Source organism: Molothrus aeneus, chromosome 3 (genome assembly GCF_037042795.1).
Source record: "Molothrus aeneus isolate 106 chromosome 3, BPBGC_Maene_1.0, whole genome shotgun sequence".
Lineage (NCBI taxonomy): Eukaryota > Metazoa > Chordata > Aves > Passeriformes > Icteridae > Molothrus > Molothrus aeneus.
The window spans coordinates 26896026-26912729 of NC_089648.1; the positions used below are offsets into that span (position 1 = coordinate 26896026).

A 16704-nucleotide genomic window follows, 5' to 3' on the forward strand; every position below is an offset into this window, starting at 1 on the left:
TTCCCAACATTTTTTATCTAGTGTGGATGCAAAAATTACTTCTACAATCTGAAGTTAAGAAAATGGAATCAGTATTAATACTAAAGGGACATTCCATTGGGTGTGGCATCCTCTTAGCAGCAGTGTAATTTAGAGGATGTCCTCAACAAGACTGGAGATAGAGGTCTCAGATCAAGTGACAAGGAATTCTTCATACCTCAGAGCTTTAAAACACAAGAGTCAGTGTTTGGTGAGGGTTTGAGAGAGAGAAAATTATAATGACTTACTGTTATGACTAGAGATGCCAGAGCGTGCTGTGGAATTTAATGTAAAAATTGTAAAAAATGTTAAAAAATTGCGTTTCAGTACTGGAAATGCAAACAGTGTTCTGTTTCCTGCCAGATGTCTCTGCAAGTGGCCACTGTTACTCTGAGTTACCAATGTGTGTCACAGTAGCAGTCAATTTGCTCTGTCCTGTAAAACAATGTACTGATGGAATAGTTACAGAGAAATGTAAAGCATTCCTTTTAGGGTACTTAAGGATCTAAGCAAATAAATTAATTGCTCAGGTTCATACAAGAACACTGTTGCAGTACTGAAAAAATAACAGTGTTCTAGAGAGATTTCAAATTCCCCTATTTTCTTTCTTTTTGTCATGACCAATCCCAAAAAAATCTGTTTGGCATCCTAGAATAAGATGGTGCAGGGACATTGGTCTGAGAGACATTGTATGTGCTGAAAAACATCCTTTACTTCTAACAAACAATTTGGGATGATCTTCACTGGACATTGCTGATATTGCATATACTAAACTCTGTTTAAGCCATGGCTGTATTTGTTTCCTACTTAGAAACAGAAAGTGTTGTATTACCATGTTGTGTAGTCTTTTAAATGATCCATAAGCCAAATTTAAGTTAAAGTGCTATAGGCTAAATTCTCACTTCATTATATGAATACAGTGGTATCTCAGATGCAGGGCAGAGTATGATGGGTATCTTCAATTGGTTTTTTCCTTTTGTATTACTGTCTTAGGCTTGTCTTTAGTACCTGCTTAATTCCCTAATGACAAAAAATAGTAAATGCTTGAAATAAAAAAACAACATATAAAAGAAATAAAAATTATCAAGAGGTACATGCTTTTTGGTGTAAGTAATTTTCAGGTACAGATGAGTTTGATTCTTAAGCTGCTAGAATTCTAGTTGCTATGATGCCAGCTAGCTCCCTAGCTTCCTGTGGAAAACATGATCATAAGCAGGGAAAACCCAGACTGAAAAATACTGATGTAATTCCACTTATTCTGATATGTAAACTGTGTGACAATAATGCTTGTAGAAATGGCTTTTGTTGTTAAGAATTCAGGAAAGAAGAAATGCTATTTCAGCTCTTAACAGTGTTCTGTGGTCTGCAGACTGAGACATCTATTTTTCTGTTTGTCCAGTACTCCATCTAGGAGAGTCTGTGCAAAAGCAGAAAATATTTAAAACAATGTTATATAATTTGACATGGTCAGTAAATATGCCTTTAATCTAAACTGAGTCTAATGTCCAATACTCTTGTCTTCCTTGGGGGTAAAGCCTGAATGGAAAAATAAAGTCCTTCAAATGCACTAGGATTAACTGGGTTGGATACTGATGAACTAACATGGAAAAAAGTCTCCAGAGGAAAGTGACCTCCATGGACACCCCTTGGAGGGCTTCCCTCCAGCACTGAGATGTCTTACGGTGAGCAAAAGTACCATGGCTGATCTCAGCTGCTTTGACAGTTGAAAAGTAAGGGATGTGTGTCTGTCAGCCATGCAGGATCCAGAGCTGAAGGAAGGAAGTTTCAGTTGAGCTTCTGGAACGAGGTTATGAAATATTTTGTTGCTGAATTGACTGAGCAGATTGTGAGATTTGTTGTAGAAGAATCATAGTAGCTAGCAAGGGAGGGAGAAGGTGATACCATCAGAGCACAGTTGTTAGGGTGCAGAGGTGAGCACAGCTCAGGTTTCAATTGCAGATGGCTGCAGTCATCCAGCCTAAAGCAGTCAGAAGAGGCAGCTTCTGACAACCCGCCCTGTCTGGCAAACTGGGAGTAGTCAGAAGTACAAATATACTCAAATATGAAAACAATGACTAACACAGTAACCCAAGAAAATGTTGGGTTGTTTGGGGTTTTTTCCCATGTACTAGACCAATGTTCCATCTGGTTAAACTATTCTGACCTTAATTACTGTCCTCCTTTGCTGGAAGACTGGGACTATCCTTAATAATGCTTTAGAAAAATCCCTTATAGATGCTGTAGGAAATGGACATTTCAAATCATGGTTATGCAATCAAATATGTGAGGAGAAGGATCATCCATCTGTGACACTTTAAATTTCAGAATTCTGAATCAAAATGTTCAATTCTTGTGATCATTGGCTGGTACTCAGGCCTTCTCAGCTTTTTGAAGGATTGAACTCCTAAAAAGACAAATTTTTAACAACAGCCAGTAGAGGCAGCTGCTTTGTGCTTCTAGTAACTGAAGTACACCATTAGCTGCGAAGTGCTGTTTTATGAGAAGATGGATATTTGGTTAGGACTCCTCTATACCCACAACCAGGATCTTGATTTGGCTTCTACTTCTTTTTATCTCTTGCAAAAATACTTTCTGTGGCATTGGTTAGTCTTTGACACTGCTCAGATACACAACTCACTCTTGGAATTGGGAACACATGCTATGCATGCTGAAGACAGGCTGAGTGGTGACTCAAAAACTTTGTTGGCTTTATAAATATATTTTAAATGCTTTCATGGTATTAAGCAAATTAAACTATTTTTTTTTCTCCGTGTACCTCATCTCCTTTGTTCAGCTTGTGTAATGTAACAAAAAGAAATTTATATTAGTTTGAATAAACAGCAAGCAGAATTGTTTTCAGCTAAAAAGATTAATGGAACTGAAATTACAAGCTTTTTAAGTTGCTATTAAAAAAACAATAGACCATAGCTTGACTCCTTAACTCAACTTGATCTGCTGTTGCTGGATAATGCAAACAAAAAATGTTGAATTTCTAAACAGTACACTTAGTACTGAGAATTGCAGAAATTAGTAATGCTGCATTTATCATTGCTTTCTATCCCATAGACACAGTTTGATATTTTTCCACCAAGCAAACTTGAGGTAAAAAATTCAAAATACAAACTGCAATTAAGAAGGACACCAGAATTAATGTCAATGCTTTCAATTCAAAGCTGAAAAATTCAGTACATGTCCAGATTTAAAAATCCCCAGAAGTTTCAGTGTCAGAGAAGCACAGGGTTTGTACCAGGATGAAACTTGAATATTGCAATATGGGTATTTGTAATAGAGAAGGAGAAAACTGCAGAACACTGTTCTTATTGTTTTCTAATACTATTAATACATTTTAACCATTATTTCTTATTTATTTTTTGTTGATTAATAATGCAAAGGGCTTCTAAAGAATAAAAGTGTTGTATTTAAATTACAGTAGAGCATTTGGTTGTCTAAAGATAGTCTATTTATCCTCTCACCTTTCTGTAAAGAAAACCCATTATTTTATCTTTTGTACAGGTTGGGAGTGATTCATTTGGCAATGATTATGTTGCTAATTTGAAGAAGAATGGTATTTCTACAGGTAAAATTTTAGTTTATTTTGTATTATTTTTGAACTTCAAAAACTGGTGGTGAAGGATTTATTATTGTTTTACCTTATTAGATATGTTTTACCATTTAGAACTATGAATAACTGTTTTGATGCAGCTGGCAGGAATGAATGAATATGAGAGAGAATATGGGGACTCCTGAAATCAGCTGTACCACTAAAAATAAAATGTAGTGTTATTGCCTCTAAATCTCAGATGATTGCATCATTGCAAGTCATCTGAAGATAGCTTGCTGTTATGCAATTGTTTAGTCTAGCATTAATTATAATAATGCCTAGTGAGAAATTTAAAAATTCATTCTGATTACTCATTCTCAACTTCACATTGTCAGAGGAGGGATGGAGTGGAAATTCAATGGTAAATGCAGTACATTTCACCTTTGCTTTGTGAACCGACCCATGCAGTCATTTGAGAGACTGCAGCTGATGTTAGCACACGTACATACAAAAATCAATGTTAAAAGGTTTTCAGAAAAAGGGAAAATGAGGCATCCACAATATTCTATTATCTTTTACCTTTGTAAAACCAATTCCCTCTCTACTGTGCATTGCTTAACTATATGATCACTTTTTTGTCTACACCATCCTTGTCTCCTTTGGGGTGGACAAGGTTGGATAGATGTAATCACTAAGTGGCAATTCAATATTCTGTTTATCTCTTCTGTTTAATGTGCAGCCACAAGCTTAATCTACAGCATTATTCAAGTCCTGCCTTAAAGACAAAACTATCAGTATTTTGTGGGCCTTTTTAATATGCTTATCAGTGTAGCATCTAAATATTTCACAAATGTATATATAGGTTTATTCATTGTGTGTCTTTCAAATTAGGCAAGAAACCAAGCAAGGATGCCATGAAAACAGTGTCTGTTACTGTACAGTTCTGAATGTCTCCAAAGCATGACTACCTCGTGTCTTTGATGGTGTAAATGAAGCAATTATAATGCATATGCCACAAAGAACCTTAATGTTTTCTGATTTAAATTATTGATCTTGCAATCTTAACATAATTTTTTAAATAATCTTTATAGCAACAAAAGAAAAGTGTAGGGAAAATATTCAGAAATTCCATCATATTGCAGTTCATTGATACCTAGGTAGATCATTTGAAGGCTGGAATGTTTAGGTCCAAACTCCCAATTTCTGCTGATTGAGTTAAAAATATCTCAGAATTGTGTTTGATTGTCACCTCCTCCATTGATCAGCCCTGGAGAAAAACAAGATATACTGCTGGTGATGTTGATCCTGGATCCTAACTTGTTTTCCAAGATCTGGAGGCAAGGGTGATTCAGTGTGCTCAGAGGTTTTTTCTCTTATTTCAGTCATGGGCTTTTTGTCCTGGTTTAATCATTTTCTAGCATATCCCTGTTGTTGTACATAAGGATACTGGGTACTGGATGAAAATCCTTGGGGTAATGCCAGTTCTGCCAGCTCTCATAACTTGGGTCCTTGTTGTATGTCTTCACGTTGCTCTTCTGTTTCCTAGCATATCAGCACACCCCTTTTCTTTCCAATTCCAATCTGTTTTGTAATTTTCCCCTTCCCCTGTGTTTTTGTCTTCCACAACAAACCAGCTGCCAGTGCTGCTCAGACCATTTAGATCTTTATTGATCTGTTGTTCCTTTTCCCACATTTGAACCGGGCAAATTGCTGCTCGTGCTGCAAGAGCATTGAGAATACAGAAGACACACATTCTCTGCTTTCAGCTCTAGTGTGCAGACAGAATTCATGGTGAAAAGAAGCTGTAATTGTAAGGGAAGTCCTGCCCTGACCCTGGTAACTGAGCTAGACAAGGGTACCTCCAGGGCAAGTACCTGCAATACTTCAGCAAAACCAGATGAGCATGATGTAAGGTGTTTTTTCTGCCCTCTTCAAATTGGAGCAGATTGTTAAACTGGCCACAAAGGCACATCTTGAGAAAGAAGCCCACTTTTGCCCAGCATTAAATCCAAGTTCTACAATGTTAGAACACCAGAGCTCCTTAAACAAAAAGTCACCAGAATTTGTCTCAAATGGAATAGTAGATTTTTCTCTAATACAGTTTTTGGAGAAGAAAAAAGAAGCCCTCAACTTTTTGGTCAGTTTTCTGCTACACTGGTACTGATTTCTACTATCAATTTCCTATTATTAGTTGGTATTTGACAAATTTGCTATCAGCTGAAAACAGGTTCTTATAGTAGGAAATATGGAACAATCTTTCTAACAGACAGTGCTACCAGCATGATGTTAATTTCTCTGAATAATAATCCAAAGAGGATACATATAACCCCACCACTGCCTTTGTAGCATTAGTTAATATTGCTGCTGAAATGCAAATCTACACAGAATGAGATGCTGGGTTGTTTTAGTATTTTTGTTTTTCTTTAGCCTTGACTCTATTGTTTCATTGGATAAAAGAAATATTTCCAAGTAGGAGTAGAGTGCTTGAGAAGGCTGTATAAATAACATGCTTTCTCTAATTCAGAGATGTAGCCAAATTAAAGAACGTTGGACTCGTATTTCGTTTTGTGGGTGTAAATTAACACTTTTTGTTGTTGTTAGCTTCTCTGGCATTGTTGCACATGAAAGAGTAATTAGCATTTTTAAATTGCTGGAGGTTATGGGTTCATTTTAGATTTAATTCAATTAAACTGTGTCACATGCTATTGGTTGAAAGTAATGTATTGAACTAGTGCATGCTCTAACTTTTCCCTTTCTTAGCATTTGTAGGTCAAACTACAGATGCTGCTACTGGAACTGCTTCAATAATTGTCAACAGTGAAGGTACATATTTCTGCTCTGAATTGTCCTCTTTGTTCTGCCTTTTCAGCCATAAAAGAAACCTTTGACTTGTCACTGTTAATTGTGGATTTTTTTTCCTACATTTTTCTTTTTTTCCCAAGATTTTATTCACACTTTATTGCACTTCTGTTTATTGCAGGCAGAGTAGAATTTGGTGCCTAAAAGCAGCAGAATCAGATGCTTAAATTAGCAGTGTAATACCCATATTTCAATCAGCCAGCTGAGCTATCTAGTTTACATTCCTGAACATGCAGTGTATTAGAAGGTTAAAGCTCTCCTTTTCCACTACAAATTACCCAGGACTTTTACTGTAGAATTGTTTAGGTTGCAAAAGACCTTTAAGATTATGGAGTCCAACCATTAACCCAGCAGTGCCAAGTCTACCACTGAACCTAAGTGCCACATCAACTTGTCTTTTCACTACCTCTAGGGCTGGTAGCTCAGCTGCTTCCCTGTGCATCCTATTCCAGTGCTTGACAACCCTTTTAGTGAAGAAATTTTTCCTAATATTCAATCTAAGTCTCCCCTGGTATAACTTCAGGCCATTTCCTCTGGTCCTATGAGGGAAATGTTTGCCTCCTCAGGACACCAAGTCAGTCATTATGCTCTCAATCAGGAAAAGGACTTGTCCTCAGTATAAGCAGAAATATTTCTGTTGATCTTGTAATTTTACCACAAATCTTGATTTCAAGTTGCATCTGCAGTGATGAGTACACAGTGAAATGGCATTTTTTTTTCCATGCTAGTTTTCCTTAGCCTATGCCTTTGCTCTTATTTTGCAGAGGAAGAAATAAAGATTTGGCTTGTTTTCATATTTTTTGTTAAGACTGCTAAACTATCCTCAGAAAACTTTATGTCTTTTCCTCAAGCATAATTTAATCAGCCAGCTGATCAACCTAGTTTTATATTGTCCTGAACACACAGTATATTAGAAGGTTAAAGTTCTCCTTTCCTACTGTGACTTACCCCTCACTTTTACTATAAATTCAAGGTTGAAAAAGACCTTTAAGATCACCGTGTCCAACCATTAACCCAGCAGTGCCAAGTCTCCCACTAAACCACCTATCTAAGTGCCAGATCTACATGTCTTTTCAAGCTATTTCCTCAAGCAATTGAGAGCCCTTAAAAAAAGTGTGTCTGGATCAAAATATAGAGCTTAGGACTGATAATGTTTATGCAAACATAACAAATTAAGTGTGATTGGATTAGTTCACTTCTGGAGTTGCTAAGAGGCTTCATTTGAACAGTTACCACAGCTTAGCTGACACATCAACTTACCAAGCTTCTATGTAACCTGATGGTTGTACATTGGGCTACAGCTCAAAATGGGAAAGGAAACATAACTATTAACTCACGCAGCAAAACTGGGAAGGAACTGTGACTAAAGGCAAGCCTACACAGGAATATTCAGGAAAATTAGGCAAATTAGTTGGAGATGTGAGTTTAATTTTCCCTAAGTAAGATTAATCCAAGCCTTGCATGACAGCTCTAACTCAGAAATAAGGTAAATAACACTAATACATTGGATAACCTGGATACCTGCCTGTTAACTTCCACCTCCTTTTCTGGGTTTGGATCAGCAGGTAGATTACACAGCAACTCTTGACACTTCTTATGCTGCCTACAGTCACTATGGCCATTGTAAACAGTGGGAATTCCAGTAGTGTTCCTGGGCCTCACTGTTTTGTACATGTCTTGCACTAGGCTTGCTGTCCAGACTAGTAGAATAAGAACCAGTCTTATAATTTCCCAATTCATATGCATGGCCAGCTAAGATAAAAACAGTCTAAACTTGAATGAACAGAGGATGATCTGTTAAAATTTTACCACCAAGAATTTTTCTGAAGGATAAGGAACAAAACAATCTTGTGGATGTAAAACCTTATTAGCACCAGGAAAGGGACATGGATGTTTGGGGCCATGAGGTTCACAGTGGGCTATCTTACATCTTACAGTGTCAGTGTGAAGGGTATATGACAGTCTTGTGATTCACATAGTGACATGAATAATGCATAAAGTCATGTAGTTTGTGCCTCTGAGTAACTGAAAAATCATATGCTAAGTTAGCACTGGCCTCAAATTTAATTTAAAATCTAGTAGAAGAGTAAACCTGGTCAGAACTATGCTCTAAAGCAAACAGATGCACAGAATTGGTAATGGTTCTCGTTGTTACTTCTCTCAAAAACCATCTGGCGCCTGAATTGAGTAAATTGCAGTAAAATAGCAGTACTTATGTGCTTTGCTGTTGCAAGAGACATTTTATTTTTTTTTTCCTGTAGAAACCTGGCTGATTTGACCTAAGCAGGCGTTACAGCAGTTTTCAAAGGGCTTGTCTACACATGCATGTTTTACTGCAGTGGCTGTGCTGGCATAGCTGAAACACCACAGCACTCAATGGACTGATGTAAAGTAGTTTCTGCTAGTTCAAATTGTACCTGAAAGGGAAGCATTTGAAGTTGGGGTTGGTGATGCTGTTTTGTGTTAAGATGAGGGACAAATAAAAACCATAGCTATCATCTCTTTAAATTGACAAGTTTTCGTTGCTGTATTGTTACACACCTAACCTTCCCTTCTTACCAATTCTTTACATGTACTGATACTTGGGAAAAATACCAACCCAAACCAGCTGGGAAAAATCACAGGAAGAAGTAGGACATATAAAAGTAGAGGGTATATGATGCTCTGACGTATGAGTGAAGGCAGAGCAAAGAAAAGCTGTAGAGATCAGAGTCAGATGAGGCTCTGAAGGAAATCTTCCCTGATGTTACCTCTGTCTGTCTGACTGGCACTGCAGAATTTCTTGGAAGTTTTTGACTGGTTACTGAATTGCACAGGTATAACTCACCCACTATTGTAATTGGCAAAGTGCTAAAAATTGGAAAATATCAGGCACATTTGATAATCTCAAAGTTGATTATATTCTGTGACAATACAGTATAGTTTCAATAAAAGGTAGAGACGTTCAATCTCTATTTTAATGCAGAATGGTAGAGGGATGCTTAACGAGTTTATAGAGCTGCACTGAAAAATGTGCAGCCCCCAGATGCTGCAAAGACCAGCTCTGGGCTGGTCTCAGAAAGCTGTGCAGAAATATTTCTGGGATCTTGTGTTCCTTTCAGTTCTTCTCTTTTATGCTGCTGCCTTTTCAGAAAGTTTTGATTTGACTGAACACAAATATACAAGGATCTTGTATATCCAAATCTGTACTTTCTCTCTTAAGGATAAAAGCTGGTACATCCAGCTGCTTTTCTTAACGCATTTTCTTTGAGGTGCATCACAGACCCAAGGTTCTGTTTCCCCTTTCAGTCTGCCTTCTTGCCGCGAGCTCTGTCACTTAGCACACCTTCTGCTAGCAATGTGATATTGGATGGTAAGAGCTCCATAAAGCGATGATGTGTTGTACTTTTACACAGACATGTAGTGAGGGAAAAACCCTCTTTGTGGATCATTTTTTACATGGTTACCTCTGAAGGTTATTGCAGCTTTGTCCATATCTGGTAGTGACTGCTGATGGTGCCATTATGTTGGCCTAACTGGACTAGAGGTTTGAACAAGTCTGCCAATATTCATATTCATATTCCTAGCAAAAATTCAGTGGAGGCACAACAGAGTTTGGCAAGTCATGATTAAAATTCTCTTGATTATTGCAAGTTAGGACTTGGAACTCACCTACACAGAACACTGCATGATAACCCTCACTTGAGACAGGCATTGTGCTGACTTTATGATAAAGTTATTAATCATTAATCAACAGTGAATAGACATTATTTTGTAAGTTGAGTGTACCTTCAGTACCAAAGCACTACTAGTAAAAAAAGGATTCAAAATATATATTTAGATAAGGCTAAGTAAATAAGGCAAACTTAGAATACATATGCCAACTTGTTTTTATTATAATTTCCACAGAGGAAAACCTTTGGTTTGCACCTTCAGGTTTATGAAGAAATGACACCTGAATTTTAAAGACTTTCTACATATTGACTTTCTTTATTAACTTGAATGTTTTATGTGCAAGACTCTTGAAAATTTCTATCAAGTGGTTGCCTAGAAATTATGATACCGTAACACACCCCAAACCTACCCTCATATTCATGAACTATGTGATTTGGCAGCACATGTTTTTCTTGTAACATTCTTTTCTGATCACAAATATAATTTTCTTCTGTGTGAATTATTAAGCACAAGCTCTGCAGCTATTGTTACAATCACACTGTTTGATCTGTTTGATATTTTGATTCATTCTAAGTACTACTGATGATTTTTAGGCTTGTCATCTAGTTTTAAAGATATTTATTGCACTGTGGTGTTTACTGATTTGACATTTGATTTTTCCACTGGCACTTCTCATCTGATGTCATCTATAAGATGACCCATGTAAAAAAAGGTCTGGCTTGAGTTATCCATCTTTCTAAGAACTGGCAGTAGCAATTTTAGAAGCCCAACTTAGAACAGTTTTTATGTATGCAGCATTTATCCTGAGTGGACCCGGTCCCCATCTGGTGTAAGCCTGTGCAAGCTTATCAGTTTCATTTAGCTGTTACAGCTTATAGCAAGTGTGAAAGTGGCCCTTAATATTCTAGCTGATGTCTGCAAAACTCAAAGTTATATAGATGTTCCCATCAAAACTGATATTTTTAGTCTAAGAAAAGAGATTTTAGAATTAACAGTAATGCAGTAAATACATTATTCTCATTCTTGGTGTGGGTAATGTTTTACCTCACTGGAGTAGTTTTAGAAGTTAGTTTAAGGCTACAGTTTAAGGCTTCACCCGGGGTTAACAGAGATACACAGACTTTTCTGGACAATAGTTTATCTCCTCCTCAAACAGATATCTAGGATATATAAGACTAAAAGAACCTCTTAAAATATTTGTCTCTTTTCCTTGTTGAAGGAACATAGAAAAACAATTTTTCAAAATTAGTTTTCTTAGAGTTTTCTACTGTGTAGGATTTTTTTTAACTTAAAAAATTATTTTACGTTGGACAAGATGAATCTCACCCCTCTTTGCCATCTGTCTTTAACTCTGTTGTCCCTGATGCTGAATTCCCATCTGATTTCCCTGGCAAGAAATAATTTCTTTCAACAAAATGGTTGCTGTTAATACAAAATTTTGTATTAATTGTGAGTGCATGGGTCCAGATTCTGCCTTCATGCACCCCAGTGCAAGTTTGTCGTGATTGCTATCATTCAGTAAGTCTGGTATACATAGCTAAGAACAGAATGGGGTGAGGGGGGTTTTCCTCCAGCTTGGGTTTTGTCTGACTGGTCTGCTGCACCACAGTAGGTACTGCATCTCCCTGGCAGGTTTGAAAGCAGACTCTAAGTCTCTGACCTTTTGTAGTTAGGAAGAAAATCTTCAGACTGTGATCCAGTGTAGCACGGTCTACCTTGAATTTGTACATACAGGTTTAAGCAAACAGCCCCCCTTACTGCCTTGGGCCATTAGCTCCAAAGTCTGATAATAATATACATGTCAGTACAGCTAAATAGTTCAGCAGGATAATGCAGCAAGACATGTGAATAGAGTCTGAGACTCTAGGAAGCACAGAGGCCAGGCAGAAATGAAAGAGATTCTTGTTCCACTGATTCCCTGTGTTTTACTGCTTGCACTGCTGCACCCTAAAGCTATCAAAATATACGCTTGGCAAAATAGGCAAATTTGCCTTTGAATATTTCCCCAACAGGATTCAGATATCTTTGGTAACATTTACGTGTTGCAGAAGGTTTTTTGTTTTGTTTGCTTTTGTTTTTTATCCAAGATGCCCATCATTGTCTGTTGAAAAGCAGGGCGTTGGCTTTTAAGTGCTGAGGTTTTGCTTTTCATATGCAGCTGTTCTGTACCAAACCATTGACAGCAGAATTGCTTTGGAAAGCTTGGGTCCCTCCCTCTGAGATCACTATATTATTCTTTCCATTGTCCTGCTTTCTTTTTGGAATGTATTTAGGGAGAGAAGCTGTGCACGTTCTTAGTCAAAGGACTTTGAAGTCACATTCAACAAAAATAATGTATTTAAAAACATAAATATTTATTTGCAGAGTAATTCAGTTCATTACAGAATTGGTAGCCTTTAATGATTGGCAGTCCTTAAAGGAATCTTCAGCGGGGGCGGGCTGAGCCTGTAAATCAAGGAACAACTGACTTATTGAAGTTAATACCTGAGTGATTAATAATAAATTTTAATTTGAAGGCACCCATGCCTGAAGGTCTCTAAGTGTTGTAATAGAGATTAAAAAAAGAAAGAAATTGCAATAAAAGAAGGTGATTTGTGTGTCTGAAGAAAAACAAAAGAATATTTGGAACCTACGTAAATGAACCTCACCTAACTGTAAAACAAAACACAAGAATAAAAAGGATCTTAGATGTGCTTTGAGACACTGCCATGCTTCTACACGCACAGCTTTGTTTAGACTATTCTTCTGGCCACCTGTAAGAGCAGAAGGAGCTGTAGCCCACCTTCTTTACTCACCTCTGATAAAACTTTCCTAAGACACAGGCATCACCTTTCTGGGCTTTGGTGACAGGCTGGTTCTGGTTTTCATGATGATTAGGAGCCCTAACTTGAAATGTCTCAGGTAAATGGTGCAAGCCTGCTTCTCTGAAATCTAAAGAACATGCATAATTTTCTTAGCTGTGTGAAATACTTTTTGTTCCCAGCTGATGGGAAAATTAAAATTTTTATGCCATTTTTGGCATATGAATTCAGTAATCACATTGATGCTTTTCTCTTCCAAATGCTACTGGAATATTTTAGGAAGATGCAAATATCACCCTCAGCGTGTATCCACCATCTCCACTGTGACTAGTGCAGTGCTTCTTTAGAGTTCACAGAAGACACCAAAATAAGACTGGGGAATGCCCATATATTATTTTTCCCAAAGGAATTTATATTGTGTCTATTGTGCAATGTTAGTTCATTAGTACAGCATTCTTTTTGATTATCCTCTGAAATATTTGTGTATTTGAAAATGTCAGCAATGCATACAATTTTAATGGGTTTTTCTTTTTGGAAATAAATTGAAGTACTCATCTGAAATGTATTGTAAAAAGTGCAAGGAAATGTTTTACATTTGACACTTTATTGTCAAAGTTAAAGTAAAAACCACAATATCTTCTCTTTAGGACAGAATGTTATTGTCATAGTCCCAGGAGCCAACCTGCTTTTAAATTTTGAAGACCTGAAGAGGGCTTCTGATGTCATCTGTAAAGCCAAAGTGGTTGTTTGCCAGCTAGAAATAACCCCTGCTGTTTCTCTTGAAGCTCTGAAAATGGCACATGCCAGTGGAGGTAATTTAACATAAGCCGTTCTTTCTCTTTCATTTGTACTACATGAAAAATCCTCTTTATCATGCTTTCTAAATAAAGATCCTGTTGTCTATTCTGGTTTCTGTCATATTAGTTTTATTTAGAAGTGAAACAATAGCCAACAAATTCATGCTATGCTAATGAGAATTGAATTTGCTTAAAAATTTTACAGTGTTAACCTTCTTATAATCTCCCTGTATATGTCGGGTGCTGCCTTTCCTCCTGTTTTCATGCTGTGAATAAATACAGTATAATGTTGGTAGGCCAGGCACTGTGGGCCTGATTCTGCTATGATTCCAGAGCAGAACAGGCATAATGAATGCAAGTCAGTAAAGTTCCCCACACAGGAATTGAAATTACTTCAAAACCAGACTTATGCCCTCGTTCTCCCAGCACAGCAGTAGGTATGGCTGTGGTTTTTTGTATAGTAGCTGACATCCTTAAAATAAAAAAAAAAAAACAACAACTTTTGTATCCTAACCAAAGCTCTTGTGTGACTGGGCATGATGCCATTGCATAGACACAGTCATGGTCTGTGAAATTATTAGAAAATTGTTACTGTACTATACTTTTAAATGTAGGTCATTGTTCCTGCAGTGTAGCATATATGTAGATGAAAGCTGATATTTTGCTTGAACAGGATGGGGTTTCATTACCAACATAATGGTTTTGTTGTTTAAGTGCCTGTAATGCTTTCAGTTACTCAAGCACAATTACCACAGTATTTGAACACTAAGTAAATAATTATGCAAGAGAGGCATCTATATGAGATTTAAAAAATGTTTTTCCCTTCTATCCAGAAGATCAGGCTGGGAGAAAACAGCTCATAGCATAGTCAGTCATGCAGCAAATCAGGGATGCAACTGGGATCAGACTGCAACTGGCATACTGGAATTGTAGGCTCTTCAGTTCACCTTCTGCATCATGACCTGTTGTGCACCTGTTGCACTATATTTTTGTCATTACCTTTTATGAAAATGCCTAACAGCATTTTAATCTAATGGTTAATGGACTCTAGTTGAATTATTAATCAATATCCATGACTTATCTTGTCCATTTCTAACTCTATGAACACTTTTGGCAAGATGCTTCACACTTTTGTCACCCTCCTATGGCAAGATGCCAGCCTGTGACAGAAGAAAAGACAAGATTTTTAAAAGCAATTGAGAAAAATTCAAACCTTATACACAGAACAGACATGCAATCACTTAGCAACTGTAGACAGCACAATATATCAAGAAAAGATAGTAGTTAACTGTGGGCCAGCTGTAGTTCTGTGCTGTCAGTGTGCTGTAGTTCTGTGCTGTCAGTGTGTTATCATTGTGCAGCTCTTCTGTCAGGGAAGTTTGGTTGCTTCTGCTTTAAAACAATAGGCTACACATGTTCAAATGTCATGTGCCATCAAATCTAAGTAAACAGCTGAGTTTGTAGCACTGTAAAAACCTATCTGTAGCCAACAGTAAATTGTTAATGCAATTTCTCTTCTTTTAGCTTGCAATACCCTCATGTATTATGTAGCACTTCATGTTAGAATGTTCACTTGACTATTTTTGTGTGAAACAGATGCATACCCAGATGCCTCAAACCTCTGTTTCGATGAGGGTTTTTTGCTTGTTTTTCTTCATTCTTACTGAAAGAAATAAACAAAAGAGAGAAAGAATATGGAGACACAGGCAAGAACTCTTTGCTTCTCTTCAGTGAAGGTCATCATGATCTGTAAGCTGGAGAGGGACATCTCATCATTTCATGTACATGTAATTACATCCTCTCATTGTGGAAGGAAGGAAGGAAGGAAGGAAGGAAGGAAGGAAGGAAGGAAGGAAGGAAGGAAGGAAGGAAGGAAGGAAGGAAGGAAGGAAGGAAGGAAGGAAGGAAGGAAGGAAGGAAGGAAGGAAGGGTTGTGAATAACTATATGAAGTGGGTATAAATTGTAGTGGAAATCTGACTGGACAAATAAAGGTTTTTAGTGGTCAATGGTGAGAAGCTGCTGCTGCCTTCAAAAGTCTGGTTTTGGACTTCTCTAATGACAGACTCCATAAAAGATGGCTGATAATGCCCAGCATATTAATACTGTAGTGAAAAATTATCTGGAAGCACCCTCAGTTAAAGGTTCCATGTCACTTGCAAGAAACATCTATTTTTCGGATGCTTCAAGCTTTTAATCTTGGGCTACAATTTTTCATAACAGCTGTTTGTCTGTGGTTAAACTCTTTGTGATTTCTGCCAAAGTACTGTGGTTGCAGAAACCAGGCAATGGAAAATGCCTCCCACCCTACCCTAGCTTTTGAATTATGAATACCAGCTACCTTAAAATTTACTTTAGACTTGATAGCAAGGCAGCATTCTTTTAAAGATAAGCCTCCACAACGGTATGGAAACCTGCCTGATTTTAACTGTATTTTCAGCCTTTGGAAAATAAGTACCTTTCACACAGACATCACAAAATTGTTAAGAGCTTCACAGCTAGCTTCCCCTGAGCATCTGTCCATACAGGCATTTGTCCTTTTGGGCAGCATGAGTTCCAGTGTAATTCCTGAATCTGGTTTTAGGCAACTTCTTTTATACTGTTAAGGATCTTTTGTAGGCCCAGGAAGCACAGAGCAGCAGCTTCCTAAATTTCAATACAGAAGAGACAAAGCTAGATGGGAATGCTGGTGATGGAGAGTTGATTTCAGGCAAAGGAAATATAGGAGAGATTTACTTGATTTTTGGGGGTGGCAGAGGAAGAAAGAAAGGAGAAGGTGAAAGAGGAACGAAATTGGAACAGAGATTAGGATTTGTTGAATAGAGATTGGAAAAGGGAGGTAGAGTCAGGGAGGAGGCTGTGGGCACTGAAGTGGGAACAGGAATTTTGGGCCATAAAGAGAGCAGATGTGGTGAAAGTTGAGTAAAAAAGGTTATAATTGCATAGTTCCTATGCAAGGAGGCATAAAGAATTAAAACCCATTGAGGAGAATGGATCTTGGCAAAGGGAGAGAAGTGACAAGCTCGAGGAGTAGTC

The 16704-nt window shown here is 37.4% G+C and overlaps 1 protein-coding gene across 1 annotated transcript in view; it reads left to right on the forward strand.

The window, feature by feature from the left end:
• The window catches only part of RBKS (ribokinase), a 72191-nt gene that overhangs the window by 21551 nt on the left and 33936 nt on the right, over positions 1–16704 (forward strand). Inside the window, exons 3-5 of the mRNA XM_066546532.1 lie at positions 3532–3595; positions 6320–6382; positions 13521–13685. Coding sequence (XP_066402629.1) covers positions 3532–3595; positions 6320–6382; positions 13521–13685 — 292 coding nt within the window. The remainder of the gene's footprint in view (positions 1–3531; positions 3596–6319; positions 6383–13520; positions 13686–16704) is intronic.